This window comes from Leucopleurus acutus, assembly GCF_964270905.1.
Source record: "Leucopleurus acutus genome assembly, chromosome: 20".
NCBI classification, from domain to species: Eukaryota; Metazoa; Chordata; class Mammalia; order Artiodactyla; family Delphinidae; genus Leucopleurus; species Leucopleurus acutus.
In genome coordinates this window covers 54354816-54376768 of record NC_139162.1, presented here as the reverse complement: position 1 = coordinate 54376768, position 21953 = coordinate 54354816, and the positions used below count along the sequence as shown (strand labels likewise).

General features: G+C 41.3%; 2 protein-coding genes across 3 annotated transcripts in view; one reads left to right on the top strand and one right to left on the bottom strand.

Moving 5' to 3' along the window:
* LOC309977420 (uncharacterized protein) overlaps positions 1-21953 on the bottom strand; it is a 281570-nt gene that overhangs the window by 107075 nt on the left and 152542 nt on the right. The gene's annotated exons all lie outside the window — the stretch shown is intronic.
* On the top strand, positions 1432-20370 carry LOC309977422 (uncharacterized protein). 2 transcript variants are annotated; one of them, XM_082863527.1, is made up of 4 exons: positions 1432-1569; positions 3456-3553; positions 7144-7270; positions 18640-20370. In XM_082863527.1, the coding sequence occupies exons 2-4, from the start codon at positions 3539-3541 to the stop codon at positions 20226-20228; spliced, it is 1731 nt and encodes a 576-aa protein (XP_082719653.1). In that variant the 5' UTR covers positions 1432-1569; positions 3456-3538; the 3' UTR covers positions 20229-20370. The 2 variants fall into 2 exon arrangements, with proteins under 2 accessions (XP_082719653.1, XP_082719652.1); XM_082863526.1 differs by lacking the exon at positions 1432-1569 and adding an exon at positions 1615-1641.

Genomic DNA, 21953 nt, shown 5'->3' with positions numbered 1-21953 from the left:
GGCTTAAATCAATAGCTGGTGCAGTGGGTGACCTTCAAGACACCCTAAAAGTATTTTAGGGTGGAGATCAGGAATGAAGCACTCTGTGCGCTGTAAAAACGGTCAGAACAGGCCTTGGGATATTTAGATATTTTCAGGAGAAGATTTTATGAGCCCAAATTCTTGAATCTCCTCGTATCTAGATAAGCACTAAATCATTAATGGAGACATCTGCACATCATGACTAGCAGTAATCTCCACAAGACTGGTAGCAACATTCTGCAAAAATGTGTGCTTGATTGCATGTATCCCCTTTCACCAAAATAACAGTTATCGTGACTTTCTCCCCTTACCTCTTCAGACCAGTTCCTCAAAGCTATCTGAGACTGTCTCCTGGGGTATAGTCCTCATTTTGCCCCAAATAAAACAACGCACACCTCTCGCGTTGTGCATTTTTTCCAGTCGACATTCTCATAAAAAGAAAAATGTTTTTTCCGTTTTTTTTCTCTTTTTATGGTACCTATATGGGGTGATGGATGCTTACTAAACTTATTGATAACTATTTCAACATATGAAAGTCAGAACATTATGCTGTACACCTTAAATTCATACAGTGATGTATGTCAAGTACATCTCAATAAAACTGGGGGGAAAAGTTTTAAGAGGCAAATAAAACACTTTGGGGAAAAAAGAAAAAAATGAACAATGCAATTTACAACAAATTTTTACAGTGTATTGCTCTTTTTAAAGCAATGGTTAGTGACGGAAATTATCACACGGCTTAGTCCTCCAGTCTCAAGACTCCGGGATTTGTCCCTGAGCCTCTGGAACTGACACGTGTTGTCATTCGGCCTCATTCGGCCACCTGGCTGAATGAGAAACAGAAAGGAAAAACTGTTCGGTAGGGTGTCAGCATGAATGGGCCATTCTACACAGGGAAAGTTTTGTATCTTCCATTCTAGTTTGTAATATAGAGCCAAGTCCAGCTCTTCTTTCCTTGAACTGCCTAAATTAATTCTAATTGCAGGAATTGTTCCGGGATGGAACTAGCGCCCCACAGCTACCACTTGGAGACCCACGTTCCCAACCACTGAATTGCTTGAGCTGCAGGAGCGGGACGTGAGAGAAACCTGCTCTCACGCTTTTTATTGAAATCGTTTTCAACTTGTCAGGAGGAAACATCTTAGTTTCAGACACAACTGAAAGCTTTTATCTTAAACCTGTTCCAGATAAGAACTTAAGACGAGCGTTTTCATGGTACATAAAAGTACCGTTACCCGCCCCGCCTCCAGACGCCGGCTGAGCGGGTTAGGGACCTCCTCCCGCAGCCTCTCATCTGTAGCGCTCCGCCCAGGCCGCGCTCCCGGAAGTTCCGCCTCTAAGTCTGCGCGTGCGCAATTTCTTACAGAACCGGAAGTTTAACTCTCGGAACGACGATCGCTCTGCGGGGCGTAAATTTTTCTAGTGTAAATCTGTGCTACGTGGTCCCCCCTTACTCCATCCTCAGGGTCTCGGAGTCACTTCAGACCTAAAATCCCATCACCCGGCCCTCCCCCCGAAGTAAATCCAGACGTCGCCGATACAGGTCGGGTATGTTTTCCTTTGGGTTTGAATTCGTTCTGAGGCTGGTCGGTTCTCTTGGCTTTTCCGCCTTCGGTCCAGGTAGGCACCTTCATTCGCGACATTTTCCTGTTTAAAACCCTTAGTACCTCCGCCCTCCCCCTCGCCCCTCCATGTAACGTCCTCTTACGCGAGGTGGATGCACGCCGCACACCCCCCCCCCCCAGCCCCCAGCCTCACCCTCTCAGCCCCTGGAGGGCAGGCGGGTCGCCCCGCAGAGGTGTCTTCCTGGTCCTGGGATTCTGGGGAGCCCGCCTGTCTCCTGAGACCCACTCCCTCCCTCCCAGCCCCTCTGCCCTCGCGTCTCCTCGGGTCTGTCCTTCTGCCCCACAGGCCTCCCTTTCGTAGTCAGCCCTTCCTCTCACCCTGCGTTGGGGGAGGTGACCTGGGCCAGCCTAGTGACACCCATGGTTCTATCATCTCAAATTCCACCCGATGGAAAATGGTCTCTTGCGGTTGGCGGGCATCTTATTCAGTCTCCATCCCTGTAAATATGTTGGCGAGGCGACCAGGAGAAGCAGAGACAGAGAGACTGAGAGAGAAATAGAACAACTGAGGCAAAAGAATGAGGGAGCATCGTTAGGAACATAGAGGATGCTGAGCGACTTGTAAATAGACTGTAAAATAAAAGCGATTATGCCTTGAAAGGAGCAAGTGAATGAAATAGAGAAGTATATAAAAAGCTGGATGTCCAGAGTTTGACATAGAGCAGCATAGAGAGAGGGGCTCTGGATCACCGGTAGCGGGCGGCTAACAGTGGTGAGGCCCTTCACACAGAGAGTCGGAGAGAGGATAAAATGTGGACCCATGGCCTTCGTAGCATTATGGTGCTGGAAGAGTATGAGGACAAGGGATGATAAGAAGAGCAGAAGAAGAGGGAGAGCTGGAAGGAAGCACAGCCACTTGCCATGCCAGAGAGTGGGGAGGAAGGGAGAGTAACGGATAGAAGGGGTGTAACCTGGAGGGCAAAGAGGGAGCACAGAAAAGGGAAGAAAGAGGCAGAAATACATAGAGATTTAGGACAATCAGGAAGGGTGGAGAGAGAGAACATCAAGAGGGGGAACAGGTTGCAGAGTGGGGCAGGACAGGTGGGAGAAAAGAAATAGAGAGGAGGGCAGGAACAGCAGGAGAGCGGAGGGGAAGAGAAAGAGAAAGAAACAGGGAGACCCAAACAGAATGAAATGGAAGCACATAGTAGTGCAGATAGAAGGGGGGAAACTGGATGCAGTCACAGTGTATTCTTCATATGTACAGAATTTTTATTCATCGGTTATATATCTATAAATCTGGAAAAGAGAAAGAAAGTGGGAGGTGTGCTGGGCTTGCTTCCTGTCAGTGGTGCTCAATCCAGACTTCACATTAGATTGATAAGGCATTTTGCATATGCGTGTTTTCTACCCCCTGACTAGAGATTTCCCTTCCTATCATCAGTGTGGTGTGCAGCCTCAGTAGTACTTAACGTGCCCGAAGTGATTGCAGTCTGGATCCGTCATTGAACATCAGGACTCTGAGTCCCCCCATTCCTGAGGGCTGAGATCTGGGCTGAGGGTGAGGGCTCTGCTCTGCGTGGGGATGGATCAGGGCTGGTCTGTGACCTGCAGGGGATCGTGGGTCCAGCTGAGGTGCCCGCTGCTGCTGGGTACGTGAGGGCCTCACCTGGAGGGGAGCGAGATCTGAAGAAAGGGTGGAAAACTCACCTGTTGGACTCTGTGTAGGAGTTTATTGCCCCAAATCCCTCCTGGGACAGTGGGCAGCAGAGGACCGTCTGTTCCCCATGCTGAGGGCTTCCCTGTGTGTGTGGTGGTGACTCAGGAAGGGGGTGTGTTGATTCTAAGCATTAAGCAGCCTGTTTCCAGCTTTGAAGATCGACCTCTAAAGACTCACATTGTCTGAGGAAGAAGCCCAGAAGAGGAAGGAGAGGAAAGAAAAGGAGTCAGAAATGGCTCTTTCTCAGGTAATGTCATATTCTCAGTTGATTTTTCTGATTTTTCTGATTTTCCTCAGATGCCCTTATTTGGACTCGGTAAACTTGTCTGACTCTGAAGTATCCCGCCTGACACCTGTACATTTACACCCACCCAGGTCCTTCCCTCAGGGCCTGTCATCTCCACTTAGATCCCATTTCCCCATAACCCAGTGACCTGGAACTTGTGAAGAGGCTCCGCTAGGTGTAGTCCTGGGCAGGGCTTCACACCCATGGATTAGAGACGTGGTGTCAATGCTGTTGGGCAGCAGGGATTGCTTAGGCCCCCATCAGGATGCACTGTCTGCTCTCTGTAAACCAGGATAAAGAAGCTGCATATGGAAGTCACGTATTAATATGCACAATAGTGGGGTAAAATCTGAAAGATAGACCAGTAAGTGGAAATTCTTTCTGACATTTTCCAGGCAATTGAAGCTAAATGACTGAGTCACTTTGTTCTAATCCTAATGATTGAGAAGGAAATGGAATGGAAGTTCAGAAGCAAACTTCAGTGATAATGGGTGTTTTATTGCTTCATTGAATTTAAACTGTGAAATCAACCTAAATTTCTGACAGTTGGAAATTCTTTAAGTCACTTTCATCACTCCATTCCTCAGAAGTTATCTTTTTTTTTTTTTTAAAGATGATGTTGGGGGTAGGAGGTAATTAATTTATTTTTGCTGTGTTGGGTCTTCGTTTCTGTGCGAGGGCTTTCTCTAGTTGCGGCAAGCGGGGTCCGGTCTTCATCGCGGTGCGCGTGCCTCTCAGTATCGCGGCCTCTCGTTGCAGAGCACAGGCTCCAGACGCGCAGGCTCAGCGGCCATGGCTCACGGGCCTAGTTGCTCCGCGGCATGTGGGATCCTCCCAGACCAGGGCTCGAACCCGTGTCCCCTGCATTAGCAGGCAGATTCTCAACCACTGCGCCACCAGGGAAGCCCAGAAGTTGTCTTTTTACTCTGTGTGTTATATTCTTTTACACACAGAAGTGATTTTTGGTTTTTTTTTGTTTTTTTTTTTGCGGTACGCGGGCCTCTCACTGTTGCGGCCTCTCCCGTTGCGGAGTACAGGCTCCGGACGCGCAGGCTCAGCGGCCATGGCTCACGGGCCCAGCCGCTCCGCGGCATGTGGGATCTTCCCGGACCGGGGCACGAACCCGTGTCCCCTGCATCGGCAGGCGGACTCTTCAACCACTGCGACACCAGGGAAGCCCATGCAACTGATTTTTGCGTGCTCATTTTTTATGCTGCAACTTTTCTAACGTTGCTCTTTGGAGTAGTAGCTTTCTCTTGGAATCTTTTTGATTTCTACATATAAAACTTGGTCACCTAAAAATAAGATAATTTTACTTCTTTTTCAGTTTGGATAACTTTCAATTTTTTCTTGGTGTCCAATGGCTCTGTCTGGGACGTTCAGTAGTTTCTTGAACAGTAGGGTGGAATGTGCATCTTTCCCCTTTTTGTTGTAATCATTTAGCAGTGTGAACTTCCCCTTTAGTACCGCTTTCACTGTCTGTTAGAAATTTTCGTATGTAGTCTTTTTGTTTTCATTCAAGTATTCTTACATTTTCCTTGTGATTTCTTCTTTGGTGATTGCTTCTTTAAGAATGAGCTGTGTAATGTCCACATTTGGCAGATTTTCCTGTTTTGCTTCCGCTTTCTATTTGTAATTTTATTTCCTTGTGTTTAGAGAAGATACTCTTTATGGTCTCAGTCTTCTCTAATTTGTTCAGATTTGTTTTGTGGGAGATGTGGTCTGTGGGGAAGGCTGTGTTTTCTGCTGCTGTTGTTGGGTGGAGTGTTCTGTACATGTCTGTCTGTTAGGTACAGTTGTACTGTAGTGTTTTTCAAGTCCTCTGTTAACTTATTGATCTTCTTTTTCTTTCCATGTGTAGGTAAACCCAGGATATTGAAATCTGATACTAATATTGTGCTATCTATTTCTCTCTTTTATTTCTGTTAAGATTTGCTTCATTTTAGGGCGAGCAGTGTTGTTAGATGTATACATATTTATAATTGTTCTAGCTTTTGGTAATTTTACCCCTTTACTGTTATATAATGTATTTTGTCTTGTGTTTGTGTACTTATTTTATTTTGTCTGATATAATGTAGTCACCCCTGCTGTCATTAGGATGGAATTTTTTTTTTCCTTTCACTTTTCGCCTTTCCATGTCCTTGTATTTGTGAATGTTAACAGTTCCAACTCTGACACACTCTCTCTGTGTTTCTTGTTCCTCTGTTTTCCTCCTGTTACTTCCTCTAGTGGTCCCTGCTCAGGCATACTGTACAGTGATGAAAGGCAGGAGCCCTGGCCAGCCCCCTTCACTCCACTGTAACTTCAGAGAGAATGCACTATTTCCTTCTTCTTCTTTTGTTTTTTAATTTAAAAAATTTTTTTGGCCACACCTCGTGGCATGTGGGATCTTAGTTCCCCGACCCCGGATCCAACCCATGCCCCGTGCAGTGGAAGCATGGAGTCTTAACCACTGGACCACCAGGGAAGTCCTGAGTGTTTCCTTCTTATTTTCTTCTTATCGTATCATTTGGTGAAGTGTTCTTGCTTAATTACATTTTTTCCATATTCTTATTTGTCATGACTTTTAATTCTCCAGGAATTGTTAACTTTATTTTTGTGATAATTTGTTTCGTAATCTGTGGAAATTATGCATAATACTAATAAAATGTAATGTTGCATCAATGTTTTATTAGTAGGAAAAACATTTTATGGCTTTTGTTAATGCCTGCTTATGTATGTTTAAATGGAGAAAAATGGTATGTATATTTTTGAATATAATTATTTTATTGAGATTGCCCTTAAAGTATTCTGTTTGTTTCATGTTAGTACCACTTAGTAGAGTTGATACTTTTTCATCTCGCCAAAAATTCTGATATTCAAATGAATAAAAATGAGTAGTAAAAAAAAAGCAAAAATATGTCCTGAGACAACACCCCTCATTGTGACTTTTGTTTAAAGCCACTGTGCCCTTTGTCATTTCTGAACTCACAGTTCATACCCGTGACTCATCTAGATATTGAATATCACTTAGTGTTTTTTTGTTTTTGTTTTTGTTTTTGTTTTTGCGGTACGCGGGCCTCTCACTGTTGTGGCCTCTCCCGTTGCGGAGCACAGGCTCCGGACGCGCAGGCTCAGCGGCCATGGCTCACGGGCCCAGCCGCTCTGCGGCATGTGGGATCTTCCCGGACCGGGGCACAAACCCGTGTCCCCTGCATCGGCAGGTGGACTCTCAACCACTGCGCCACCAGGGAAGCCCTCACTTAGTGTTTAAAACATAATGTGTAATGCTTCTGCATAGACAATGAATTATTGAATTTTATTTGTATGTATTATATTTCATGTATTGTCCACAAATATAAAAAAAATCCACATTAATTGTAAGATATCATAATTTTATGAGAAAGCATAAGAAATAAAACTTAGAGATGTACAATTTGCTCTGAATCCCTTTACATAGATCTGTCAGAATACATACTTCAACTGAATTGATCCTTACTCTTCTCTTGTCATTTGGTGTGAAAATGAGAACTTTCCTCAGGGCCCCTTGGTGAAATGTGTTTTCATTTCAGGGACCGTTAACATTCAAGGATGTGGCCATAGAATTCACTGAGGAGGAGTGGGAATGCCTGGACCCTGCCCAGAGGGCCTTGTACAGGGACGTGATGTTGGAGAACTACAGGAACCTGATCTCCGTGGGTGAGGATAATTTCCCTCTAGATGTTGCTATCTGCCCTTGGGTATCTTTGCATTTTCCCTTCTGTGCCTCTTGGGAGCACCTGTTTTTCTTGACTGATCTAAAATGCCTGCTGACTGAGATACTAAAACCTTCAGGATACAGCATCAGGAGTTTAAATTTTTATTTAGTTATTTACTTTATGGCCTCACTGCACAGCACGGCATGTGTGATCTTAGTTCCCCGACCAGGCCTCAAACCTGCGGACCCTGCAACCCTGCATTGGAAGCACGGTGTCTTAACCACTAGACTGCCAGGGAAGTCCTGGCATCAGTTTAAACCTAACTTTCCTCAGATGATCTGCCCACTTCATGATACATTAAGAGATGTTTTAGAGCTTACATATTTACAAAGTTCATCGGAAATTTTGGACATACCCACTTCCATGTTTCCTACCCATGTACTTTTGAGATAGGAGTTGTAGTAAGTGAGCTGCATTTCTGCGTTTTCTTTTTTTCTTGAATTTAATTTTACTTATTTTTTTATACAGCAGATTCTTATTAGTCATCCATTTTATACACATCAGTGTATACATGTCAATCCCAATCTCCTAATTCATAACATCACCACCACCCCCCACCCCCGCTTTCCCCCCTTGGTGTCCATACGTTTGTTCTCTACATCTGTGTCTCAATTTCTGTCCTGCAAACTAGTTCATCTGTACCATTTTTCTAGGTTCCACATATATGCGTTAATATACGATATTTGTTTTACTCTTTCTGATCTACTTCACTCTGTATGACAGTCTCTAGATCCATCCACGGCTATACAAATGACCCAATTTCGTTCCTTTTTATGGCTGAATTATATTCCATTGTATATATGTACCACATCTTCTTTACCCATTTGTCTGTCAATGGGCATTTAGGTTGCTTCCATGACCTGGCTATTGTAAATAGTGCTGCAATGAACATTGGGGTGCATGTGTCTTTTTGAATTATGGTTTTCTCTGGGTATATGCCCAGTAGTGGGATTGCTGAGTTATATGGTAATTCTACTTCTAGTTTTTTAAGGAACCTCCATACTGTTCTCCATAGTGGCTGTATCAATTTACATTCCCACCAACAGTGCAAGAGGGTTCCCTTTTCTCCACACCCTCTCCAGCATTTGTTGCTTGTAGATTTTCTGATGATGGCCATTCTAACTGGTGTGAGGTGATACCTCATTGTAGTTTTGATTTGCATTTCTCTAATAATTAGTGATGTTGAGCAGCTTTTCATGTGCTTCTTGGCCATCTGTAAGTCTTCTTTGGAGAAATGTCTATTTAGGTCTTCTGCCCATTTTGGGATTGGGCTGTTTGTTTCTTTAATATTGAGCTGCATGAGCTGTTTATATATTTTGGAGATTAATCCTTTGTCTGTTGATTCATTTGCAAATATTTTCTCCCATTTTGAGGGTTGTCTTTTCATCTTGTTTATGGTTTGCTTTGCTGTGCAAAAGCTTGTTTCATTAGGTCCCATTTGTTTATTTTTGTTTTTGTTTCCATTTCTGTAGGAGGTGGATCAAAAAAGACCTTGCTGGGATTTATGTCGAAGAGTGTTCTTCCTATGTTTTCCTCTAAGAGTTTTATAGTGTCCGGTCTTACATTTAGGTCTCGAATACATTTTGAGTTTATTTTTGTGTATGGTGTTTGGGAGTGTTCTAATTTCATTCTTTTACATGTAGCTGTCCAGTTTTCCCAGCACCACTTATTGAAGAGACTGTCTTTTCTCCATTGTATATCCTTGCCTCCTTTGTCATAGATTAGTTGACCATAGGTGCGTGGGTTTATCTCTGGGCTTTCTATCTTGTTCAATTGATCTGTATTTCTGTTTTCGTGCCAGTACCATATTGTCTTGATTACTGTAGCTTTGTAGTATAGTCTGAAGTCAGGGAGTCTGATTCCTCCAGCTCTGATTTTTTCTGTCAATACTGCTTTGACTGTTCAGGGTCTTTTGTGTCTCCATACAAATTATAAGATGATTTGTTCTAGTTCCATAAAATATGCCATTGGTAATTTGATAGGGATTGCATTCAATCTGTAGATTGCTTTGGGTAGTATAATCATTTTCACAGTATTGAGTTTTCCAGTCCAAGAACATGGTATATCTCTCCATCTGTTGGCATCATCTTTAATTTCTTTCATCAGTGTCTTATAGTTTTCTGCATATAGGTCTTTTGTCTCCCTAGGTAGGTTTATTCCTATGTATTTTATTCTTTTTGTTGCAATGGTAAATGGGAGTGTTTCCTTAATTTCTCTTTCAGATGTTTCATCATTAGTGTATAGGAATGCAAGAGATTTCTGTGCATTAATTTTGTATCATGCAACTTTACCAAATTCATTGATTAGCTCTAGTAGTTTTCTGGTGGCATCTTTAGGATTCTCTATGTATAGTATCATGTCATCTGCAAACAGTGACAGTTTTACTTCTTCTTTTCCAATTTATATTCCTTTTATTTCTTTTTCTTCTCTAATTGCCGAGGCTAGGCGTTCCAAAACTATGTTGATTAGTAGCGGTGAGAGTGGACATCCTTGTCTTTTTCCTGATCTTAGAGGAAATGCTTTCAGTTTTTCACCATTGAGAATGATGTTTGCTGTGGCTTTGTCATATATGGCCTTTATTATGTTGAGGTAGGTTCCCTCTGTGCCCACTTTCTGGAGAGTTTTTATCATAAATGGGTGTTGAATTTTGTCAAAAGCTTTTTCTGAATTTATTGAGATGATCATGTGGTTTTTTTTTTCTTTAGTTTATTTTATTTGTATTTATTTTTGGCTGCGTTGGGTCTTTATTGCTGTGCGTGGGCTTTCTCTAATTGTGGCGAGCGGGGGCTACTCTTGATTGTGGTGCACAGGCTTCATTGTGGTGGCTTCTTTTGTTGTGGAGCACGGGCTCTAGGCATGCGGGCTTCAGTAGTTGTGGCACACGGGCTCAGTAGTTGTGGCTCAGAGGCTCTAGAGCGCAGGCTCAGTAGTTGTGGCACGTGGGCTTAGTTGCTCCATGGCATGTGGGATCTTCCCAGACCAGGGCTCGAACCCGTGTCCCCTGCATTGGCAGGTGGATTCTTAACCACTGCACCACCAGGGAAGCCCAGTCATATGGTTTTTATTCTTCAATTTGTTAATATGGTGTATCACATTGATTGATTTGCATATATTGAGGAATCCTTGCATCCCTGGGATAAATCCCACTTGATCATGGTGTATGATCCTTTTAATGTGTTGCTGGATTCTGTTAGCTAGTATTTTGTTGAGGATTTTTGTATCTGTGTTCATCAGTGATATTGGTCTGTAATTTTCTTCTTTTGTAGTATCTTTGTTTGGTTTGGGTATCAGGGTGATGGTGGCCTCATAGAATGATTTTGGGAGTGTTCCTTCCTCTGCAATTTTTTGGAAGAGTTTGAGAAGGGTGGGTGTTAGCTCTTCTCTAAATGTTTGTTAGAATTCACCTGTGAAGCCATCTGGTCCTGGACTTTCGTTTGTTGGAAGATTTTTAATCACAGTTTCAATTTCATTACTTGTGATTGGTCTGTTCATATTGTCTATTTCTCCCTGGTTCAGTCTTGGCAGGTTATACCTTTCTAAGAATTTGTCCATTTCTTCCAGGTTGTCCATTTTATTGGCATAGAGTTGCTTGTAGTAGTTTCTTGGGATGCTCTATATTTCTGCGGTGTCTTTTGTAACTTCTCCTTTTTATTTCTAATTTTATTGATTTGAGTCCTCTTCATCTTTTTCTTGATGAGACTGGCTAATGGTTTATCAATTTTGTTTATCTTCTCAAGGAACCAGCTTTTAGTTTTATTGATCTTTGCTATTGTTTTCTTTGTTTCTATTTCATTTATTTCTGCTCTGATCTTTATGATTTCTTTCCTTCTGCTAACTTTTGGTTTTGTTTGTTCTTCTTTCTCTAGTTCTTTTAGGTGTAAGGTTAGATTGTTTATTTGAGATTTTTCTTGTTTGTTGAGGTAGGCTTGTATAGCTATAAACTTCCTTCTTGGAACTGCTTTTGCTCCATCCTATAGGTTTTGGATCATCATGTTTTCATTCTCATTTGTCTTTAGGTATTTTTTGGTTTCCTCTTTGATTTCTTCAGTGATCTCTTGGTTATTTAGTAACGTATTGTTTAGCCTCCATGTGTTTATGTTTTTTATGTTTTTTTCCCTGTAATTGATTTCCAATCTCATAGCATTGTGGTCAGAAAAGATGCTCGATATGATTTTAATTTTCTTAAATTTACTGAGGCTTGATTTGTGACCAAAGATGTGATCTATCCTGGAGAATATTCCATGCGTTCTTGAGAAGAAAGTGTAATCTGCTGTTTTTGGGTGGAATGTCCTATAAATATCAATTAAATCTCTCTGGTCTATTGTGTTATTTAAAGCTTGTGTTTCCTTCTTTATTTTCTGTTTGGATGATCTGTCCATTGGTGTAAGTGAGGTGTTAAAGTCCCCCACTATTATTGTGTCACTGTCGATTTCCTCTTTTATAGCTGTTAGCAGTTGCCTTATGTATTGAGGTGCTCCTATGTTGGGTGCATATATATTTATAACTGTTACATCTTCTTCTTGCATTGATCCCTTGATCATTATGTATTGTCCTTTCTTGTCTCTTGTAACATTCTTTATTTTAAAGTCTATTTTATCTGATATGAGTATTGCTACTCCAGCTTTCTTTTGATATCCATTTGCATGGAATATCTTTTTCCATCCCCTCACCTTCAGTCTGTGTGTGTCCTTAGGTCTGAAGTGGGTCTCTTGTAGGCAGCATGTATATGTGTCTTGTTTTTGTATCCATTCAGCAAGCCTGTGTCTTTTGGTTGGAGCATTTAATCCATTCACGTTTAAGGTAATTATTGATATGTATGTTCCTGTGACCATTTTCTTAATCGTTTTAGGTTTGTTTTTGTAGGTCCTTTTCTTCTCTTGTGTTTCCCACTTAGAGAAGTTCCTCTCACATTTGTTGTAGAGCTGGTTTGGTGGTGCTGAATTCTCTTAGCTTTCGCTTGTCTGTAAAGCGTTTGATTTCTCCATCAAATCTGAATGAGATCCTTGCTGGGTAGAGTAATCTTGGTTGTAGGTTCTTCCCTTTCATGACTTTAAGTATATCATGCCACTCCCTTCTGGCTTGTAGAGTTTCTGCTGAGAAATCAGCTGTTAACCTTATGGGAGTTCCTTTGTATGTTATTTGTCATTTTTCCCTTGCTGCTTTCAATAATTTTTCTTTGTCTTTAATTTTTGCCAATTTGATTACTATGTGTCTCGGCGTGTTTCTCCTTGGGTTTATCCTGTATGGGACTTGCTGCGCTTCCTGGACTTGGGTGGCTATTTCCTTTCCCATGTTAGGGAAGTTTTCGACTATAATCTCTTCAAGTATTTTCTCAGGTCCTCTCTCTCTCCCTTCTCGTTCTGCGACCCCTATAATGCGAATGTTGTGTTTAATGTTGTCCCAGAGGTCTCTTAGGCTGTCTTCATTTCTTTTCATTCTTTTTTCTTTATTCTGTTGTGTAGCAGTGAATTCCATCCTTCGGTTTTCCAGGTCACTTATCCGTTCTTCTGCCCCAGTTATTCTGCTATTGATTCCTTCTAGTGTATTTTCCATTTCAATTATTGTATTGTTCATCTGTTTGTTTGTTCTTTAATTCTTCTAGGTCTTTGTTAAACATTTCTTGCATCTTCTTGATCTTTGCCTCCATTCTTTTTCCAAGGTCCTGGATCATCTTCACTATCATTATTCTGAATTCTTTTTCTGGCAGGTTGCCTATCTCCACTTCATTTAGTTGTTTTTCTGGGGTTCTATCTTGTTCCTTCATCTGGTACATAGCCCTCTGCCTTTTCATCTTGTCTATCTTTCTGTGAATGTGGTTTTTGTTCCACAGGCTGCAGGATTGTAGTTCTTCTTGCTTCTGCTGTCTGCTCTCTGGTGGATGCGGCTATCTGAGAGGCTTGTGCATGTTTACTGATGGGAGGGACTGGTGGTGGGTAGAGCTAGCTGTTGCTCTGGTGGGCAGAGCTCAGTAAAACTTTAATCCGCTTGTCTGCTGATGGGTGGGGCTGTGTCCCCTCTCTGTTGGTTGTTTGGCCTGAGGTGACCCAACACTGGAGCCTACCCAGGCTCTTTGGTGGGGCTAATGGTGGAGTCTGGGAGGGCTCACGCCAAGGAGTACTTCCCAGAACTTCTGCTGCCAGTGTCCTTGTCCTCACGGTGAGACAGAGCCACCCCCCGCCTCTCCAGGAGATCCCCCAACACTAGGAGGTAGGTCTGGTTCAATCTCTATGGGGTCACTGCTCCTTCCCCTGGGTCCCGATGCACACACTGCTTTATGTGTGCCCTCCAAGAGTGGAGTTTCTGTTTTCCCCAGTCCTGTCAAAGTCCTGCAATCAAATCCCGCTAGCCTTCAAAGTCTGATTCTCTAGGAATTCTTCCTCCTGTTCCCGGACCCCCAGGTTGGGAAGCCTGATGTGGGGCTCAGAACCTTCACTCCAGTGGGTGGACTGCTGTGGTATAAGTGTTCTCCAGTTTGTGGGTCACCCACCCAGCAGTTATGGGATTTGATTTTATTGTGATTGTGCCCCTCCTACTGTCTCATTGTGGCTTCTCCTTTGTCTTTGGATGTGGGATATCTTTTTTTGGTGAGTTCCAGTGTCTTCCTGTCGATGATTGTTCAGCAGTTAGTTGTGATTCCAGTGTTCTCTCAAGAGGGAGTGGATTTCTGCATTTTAACTGTTCCCTGTGTATTCAGAAGGAGGCAAGCAGTGGGTAAGTTTCTGAAATATTTTTCTAGACCCCTCAGTAGTGTCCTCAATCCTTAGCTGAATAAAGAACCATGATTGTGGAAAATCCACAGCAAACCATGTTTCTTTTTTCTCGGGTATAGGAATTTCTGTTTATCATCCGAATATTTCACCTGTATTGTAGCAAGAGGCAGAATGCTGGGCTGTGGAGTGACATGAATGCAGCTTGGGGATGTATCAAAGTGTGAACACAGGTCAGATCTCAGAAAGGCAGAAGGGAGGCCTCATTATTAATAGTGTTTGGCAACTGTGCCCTAGTCAGACAGTTATAGGGCTCTGTCCTTCAACACGTAAAATGTATTCTTTCACCCTCCAGTGGGTCTGCTGCTCAAACAGACACAAAAGCACAATTTTTATCATGATCTACGACACTCGCCATCTGGCTCCTGTGAACTTGCTGTTGCTTGTCATTGAGGAGCATGAGGCAGGCTGTTTTATGAAGGTCCCTTGCCCTTTCATCTCTCCTTCAGCGCATGGTTCCACTGTATGCTCAGTTGTCAGTCCAGTCATCAATCCCTGAACATTTCCTGCTTCCGTCCCCATTTGATATTTTTAGGAAGCCTCATCAGAAGATGGGAAAACACTGGCTGCTCTTTGATTCCATCTGGCACCTCAGAACCTGCATTGATCTGTCTCAATCCCTGTCTTCTTGTTTAGATCCCTGAGCAATTTCTTTTTAAAAAAATTTTAAAACTTGTTTTTGGCTATGTTGGATCTTCATTGCTACACGCAGGCTTTTCTCTAGTTGCGACGAGCGGGGCTACTCTTTGTTGTGGCCTGCGGGCTTCTCATTGTGGTGACTTCTCTTGTTGCGGAGCACAGGCTCTAGGTGTGCAGGCTTCAGTAGTTGTGGCGCGCAGTCTTCAGTAGTTGTGGCATGTGGGCCCGGTAGTTGTGGCTCACGGGCTCTGGAGTGCAGCCTAGGTAGTTGTGGCACGCGGGCTTAGTTGCTCTGTGGCATGAAGAATCTTCCCAGGCCAGGGCTCGAACCCATGTCCCCTGCTTTGGCAGGTGGATTCTTAACCAGTGCACCACCAGGGAAGCCCTGTAATATTTTTCTGCTATGTACAGATCACTTCAAGCTGTGCAGTGGAGTGGTCATCATGGGTGTGAGAGAGTATCAACAGGGCCTGACTGATAAGTCTTTCCAGGTTTTTTTTCCTGATTTTGAGGAATGCCACAAACCCATGTCTCAAAGTTACTAGAATTCCATTTTATCCCCATTCTCAATAACAATTGTCACCTCTGGTCTTTTTAATGAGAGCTATTCTAAGAGGCATGATGTAATATCTCATTGTGGTTTTTATTATTCCTCCTGAGGGCACCTCTGAAAATTGGGAGGCTTCCTCCAGTTCAGTCTCAATGTGATTTAAGAAAGGACTGGGGAGTCAAAGGCCAGCAAGTTGTCATGAACTTTGCTACACTTCTCGGTTTAGTGTTTTCGGGATAGGTAGTTGCTTGAGTGGTATCGCTTATTAACTCGTTTGCAGAGTTTTCCCAAAGGCTTGTATGTTTATATATTGTTTTAAACTTGGGTTCCACATATGTTAATGAGTGCCTGTTGTTTACTTTTCTGCTATCCGGCTGATATCACTCCTCATTGGTTTCATTTTTTTCCTTGCAAAGCTAATGTTAAAAAATATAATGGTATGATTTCTAGTAATTTGAGGGGTAGGCTAATTTTAGTGTTTGATCACATGGAGTGTTAGCATGAACTTTTGATATTCTAAAGCCAATACATTTTTTGTTTAAAGTATATTTATAGGTAATATTTTAGTAGCATTCTTTCTTGTGTTCACATTCTTAACTAATGTAATTATATCCTTAAAATGCTCAGACTTTGGCTGTTAATATAACTAGAGAATATTTCATTTATTAATATTTAATTTTGAGTTACAGATGATATAACATTTCAGAATGTTGTCTGCTTCTTCATGGGCACATAGTTTTGTAGGAGTTATTTAGAAAAATATTTTCGTTATATCATGGACATTTTATAGCAATTACTCTATTACCACGAAAATAGTGTCAGGGCTCTTTTATATCAGGCAAATTAGATTTAAAGTTATAGATAGGGGCGTCCCTGGTGGCGCAGTAGTTGAGAGTACGCCTGCCGATGCAGGGGACACGGGTTCGTGCCTCAGTCCGGGAAGATCCCACATGCTGCAGAGCAGCTGGGCCCCTGAGCCATGGCCGCTGAGCCTGCGCGTCTGGAACCTGTGCTCCTCAATGGGAGAGGCCACAACAGTGAGAGGCCCGCATACCGCAAAAAAAAAAAAAAAAAGTTATAGATAAATTTAATATCATATTACATGCTTCATAGATAACCACCATCCACAACCACCATCAGTGAGCATTACGTTAAATTATAGTAGTACCAGTCAGGGATTGCTGTGGTCCTCAGGAACTGTAATTTTTCTCCACAAACTCTGTTGATTTTTCAGAATTATTCTTCCTTCCTCTGTGTCTTTGCCACTGGATTAGTTTCTACCCTAGAGCATCGCATGTTTGAGATTTGAGCATTTACTGCTTTTCCCCTTACATACTCTTTTGCCTCAGCAAAGTACTTTGCTGATGCCTTCCTGCTGCTAGAACTGTGGGCTTAGTGTAGTGTAAGAGTGTTGGGTGGGAGGGACACCGCCAGTCTCTAAGATGTGTTTTTTATTCTGACATACCATCTCCTAGAATCACAACATCAATTCAGCTGTGTTTCAATGACAGTGCACACTTGGTGAGCTCAGAATGTTTCTGAAAAACTTTCTTCCCATTTGCCAGTTCCCACAGAGAATTACAAGTTCCTAATGAATATCACTAGAGTGTAGTAGAGACTTTCCCTTTTTTATGACCCCTGAAGGCAGTCGGGGGTTCACGTGGAGGAAACAGAAAACTCAGAGGTCTCACACTGGTTAGTGATGTTAAATATATTTTCTTTTTCCTACTTTTATTCTGTATATTGATTTTAGTGAAACGTCTCTTACTCTTTTTGCCCGTTGTCTAATTTCGCAGCCCCATTCCATCAAGGCAAGCCAAGGGACCAGTTTTGGCAGATAAGTTGTGAGTGGAAGTAATGAATTTCTCATCTCAATCACTGAGTCCGTATTTTTAATAAATCACAATATCACACCTAAGAATTCTGATTTTACAGATATACCCAGAATGTATGTAAACATTTCTCCACATTGACATGCTGTAAAAAGTTGTCAATAGGAGCATTTTTTCCTAGCCAGAACTTTTAGCTCTTGGTACTTTAGTCTGGTGGGCTGCTTGGGTTGAGGGTCATCTTAAGAATATGTTTTCTCACACTGTAGGTCCAGATGCACATCCTGGTTGTCTCAGTAGTTTCTTTGTCTATTGAGTTCATGTACGTAATCCTCTTGAGTCTACTTCCTTTCCTTGAAAAATCTTGATAATTTTCCTCAAGGCTTTTCAAAGGAATAAGTACTGTTAGATGGCTTTGAATAGTGTATTTTTTATAGTAAAAACTCAAAAGTTATTTTGGTTGAAAAGATATATTATTATTCTGTTATTTTTATTATACTATCTCTTTGTCTGCATTATATCTTGTATACCTTATTTTTGCAATTTGTTCCCAACAATATTGTATCTGACCATAATTAAATAAATGTACAAGTTGCTCCTTCTTCATTACATGTATGCCAGAGCCAATGAACTGGATGTTTAAGGTCCCTGCATACGTAGGGAGTTGCTCATTTATTGGCTGTTCATATAACTGGAGAATGTTTCATTTATTGATAATTAATTTATTTAATTTTGATTTCCAGATGGTGATCTTACAGATGTTTTATGCTTCTTCATGGGTACCTAGTTTTATAGGAGGTTTTTAGAAATATTTAGTTGTTTTAAAAAAATGTTTTATTGGAACTTCTCTGGTTGTCTAGCAGTTAAGACATCTTGTTCCCAATTCGGGGGGCGCTGGTTTGATCCCTGGTCGGGGAACTATGATCCTGCATGCCACATGGGCCTGGTCAAAAAAAAAAAAAAATTTATCAAATTCTTCATTTTCTCTGTGTTATATTTGTTTCCCAGTTCTAAAGTGGCAGTCATTTAGATTATTCATTAGATAAGCTAGTTTTGGTTTATTTATTGTTACAATATATTTTTGGTTCTTTAGTATTTATTCATGTATAATAAGTATTCTGAAAATATATATACATACACACACACACACACACATATAGTTTAATATCCTTTTCTCCTGGAGTAAAGATTACCAGTATGTTTACTGATAATTGGTATGTGCTTTGGTTGGCATCATGGGTGAAAACTACACTTTGATAGCTAACAGCAGTTTTTCCAATGTGAGTATTTTTGTCATAGGTTGTTTAAAAGTGCACCATAAAATTACTGGAATTACCTCTGATGACTTTAGCTTTAGTAAAGAATCATTCCTATTGTGTTTCTTCAAATTGTAATATCATGGTTGGTGAGGTTCATAACTTTGCTTGATAGAAGTATTATTTGGTTTAGTATGGCTTATTTAACCTGAAACATTTATTCATGAATTGTAGTGAATGGGATACTTACGGTTCTTTATATCTTGTAGATATCTCCTACATGCATGTGATCAAGATATTACAACTGAAAGCAAATACTGATAGAGGAGAAGTATTCCAAACCGTGATGTCAGAAAGACATGAAAGGAATGAAATGAAACATTTTTACCTCAGCGATGTTCAAGAAAATATGTATGACTTAGTGTCTCAGAAGAGAGATGAGGAAAGTGATTACAACCAAATACCTATAACCCATAACGAAAATCTCACTGAGAAGGGAGATGAACATGTTAGAAGTGTTGCAGGAATCAAGCCTATTGAAAATAGGCTGGCATTAAGCTTTTGGGTTGAACTGCATATATTTAAAAGTGAAGAGAAGATTGATGAATTTATTCAAGTGGACAAGGATATCAGGAGTAGTGCCTCATTTTCACCACTGGAAGGAACTTCTTCTAGTGTGCAAACCAACATTTCTAGTACACATGCGAGTGGTTTTATGCGTCCTTCAGTAGTGACACAAGAACAGGAAGCACACAGGGAAGGATCTTACAAATGTAATCTGTGTGGCAAAACCTTCCTTCAGGGATCATACCTCAAAAGACATCAGATCTTCCATACAGGAGGGAAAGTACATAAATGTGATGTATGTGAAAAAGTCTTTACTCACAATTCATACCTTGCAAGTCATCAGAGAACTCATACTGGAGAGGAACCTTACAAATGTAATGAGTGTGGGAAAATCTTTCATTACAGCTCAGAACTTGGAAGACATCAGTTTCTCCATACAGAAGAGAAATTACATAAATGTGATGTATGTGAAAATGTCTTTATTCGAAATTCATTCCTTGCAAGATATCGGAGAAATCATAATGGGGAGAAACCTTATAAATGTAATGAGTGTGGCAAATTCTTTAATCAAAAGGCATACCTTATAAAGCATCAGAGAGTTCATAATGAAGAGAAGTCTTACAAATGTAATGTGTGTAGCAGGGTCTTCAATCGAAATTCAAATCTTGAAAGTCATCAGAGAATTCATACTGGAGAGAAACCTTACAAATGTAATGACTGTGGCAGGTTCTTTTCTCAAAAGCCAAACCTTGGAAAGCATCAGAGAGTTCATACTGGAGAGAAACCTTACAAATGTAATGAGTGTGGGAAAATCTTTCATTACAGCTCAAAACCTGGCAGACATCAGTTTCTCCATACAGAAGAGAAATTACATAAATGTGATGTGTGTGAAAATGTCTTTCCTCAAAATTCATTACTTGCAAGATATCAGAGAAATCATACTGGGGAGAAACCTTATAAATGTATTGAGTGTGGTAAGTTTTTTAGTCGAAAAGCACACCTTAAAAGTCATAAGGGAACTCATACTGGAGAGAAACCTTACAAATGTATTAAGTGTGGCAAGCTCTTTAGTCGAAAAAGTAACCTAACAAGACATCAGAGAATTCATACGGGAGAGAAACCTTACAAGTGTATCGGGTGTGATAAATTCTTTAGTCGAAAAGCACACCTTATAAGACACCAGACAATTCATACTGGAGAGAATCCTTACAAACGTGATGAGTGTGCCATGGTCTTTAGTGAAAAATCACACCTTGTAAGTCATCAAAAAATTCATACCGGAGAGAGCTGATACAAATGTAATGAGTTTGGCAAAACCTTATCACATCTCAGCCCTCACTCAACACCTGAGAATCCATACAGGACAGAAATTATATTGGGTTGCCCAGAAGGTTCAGTTTTTTCCGTAAGGTGGCTCTAGGAGCACTTAGTTGTCTTTAACTTCATTCAAACAATTTTGTTAGATTTTATGTGACAGCTGCGATATCAGCGTGCATTTTAAAAAAAGACATAAAAATTGGTGAATTTTTGTGTAGCCATTTTAATATTGAAGATGGAAGGAAAAAAGCAACAACTTTCAGCATATTACTCTTCATTATTTCAAGAAAGGTAAAAACACAACCGAAACGCAAAAAAAGATTTGTACAGTGTATGGAGAAGGTGCTGTGACTGATCGAACGTGTCAAAAGTGGTTTGCGAAATTTCGTGCTGGAGATTTCTCACTGGGTGATGCTCCACGGTCAGGTAGACCATTTGAAGTTGATAGTGATCAAATTGAGACATGAATTGAGAACAATCAACAGTATACCACGTGGGAGATAGCCGACATACTCAAAATATCCAAATCAAGCGTTGAAAATCATTTGCACCAGCTTGGTTGTATGAATTGCTTTGATGCTTGGGTTCCACATAAGTTAAGCGAAAAAAAAACCTTGACCGTATATCTGCATGCGATTCTCTACTTAAACATAATAAAAAGTTCTGTTCTTAAAATAAATTGTGATGGGTGATGAAAAGTGGATACTGGGGGCTTCCCTGGTGGCGCAGGGGTTGAGAGTCCGCCTGCCAATGCAGGGGACACGGGTTCGTGCCCCGGTCCAGGAAGATCCCACATGCCGTGGAGCGGCTGGGCCCGTAAGCCATGGCCGCTGAGCCTGCGCGTCTGGAGCCTGTGCTCTGCAACAGGAGAGGCCACAACAGTGACAGGCCCGCCTACCGCAAAAAAAAAAAAAAAAAAAGTGGATACTGTACAATCATGTGGAATGGAAGAGATCGTGGGGCATGTGAAGTGCACCACCACCAACCACACGGACAGCTAGTCTTCATCCAAAGAAGATGATGTGTCTACAGTGCGATTGGAAGTCCTCTATTTTGAGCTCCTTCCAGAAAACCAAACGATTAATTCCAACAAGTACTGCTCCCAGTTAGACCAACTGAAAGCAGCACTCCATGAAAAGCATCCGGAATTAGTCAACAGAAAACGCATAATCTTCCATCAGGATAACGCAAGACCACGTGTTTCTTTGATGACCAGGCAAAAACTGTTACAGCTTGGCTGGGAAGTTCTATTCATCTGCCATATTCACCATGGCGCCATGGATTTCTGTTTATTTCGGTCTTTACAAAATTCTCTTAATGGAAAAAATTTCAATTCCCTGGAAGACTGTAAAAGGCAACTGGCACAGTTCTTTGCTCAAAAAGATGAAAAGCTTTGGGAAGTTGGAATTATGAAGTTTCCTGAAAAATGGCAGAAGGTAGTGGAACAAAAGGGTGTATGTTGTTCAATAAAGTTCTTGGTGAAAATGAAAAAAATGTGTCTTTTATTTTTTCTTAAAAACAGAAGGCACTTTTTGGCCAACTCAATATAAATGTGATGAATTTGGCAAAGTCTATAGTTGAAATTCAGACCTTGCAATTCATCAGAGAATTCATAATGCAGAAAAATCTCTAAAAGGTAATGAGTGTTGGAAAGCCTTTCGTGAGATCTCAACCCGTACTACAAATCAGGTAATAAATA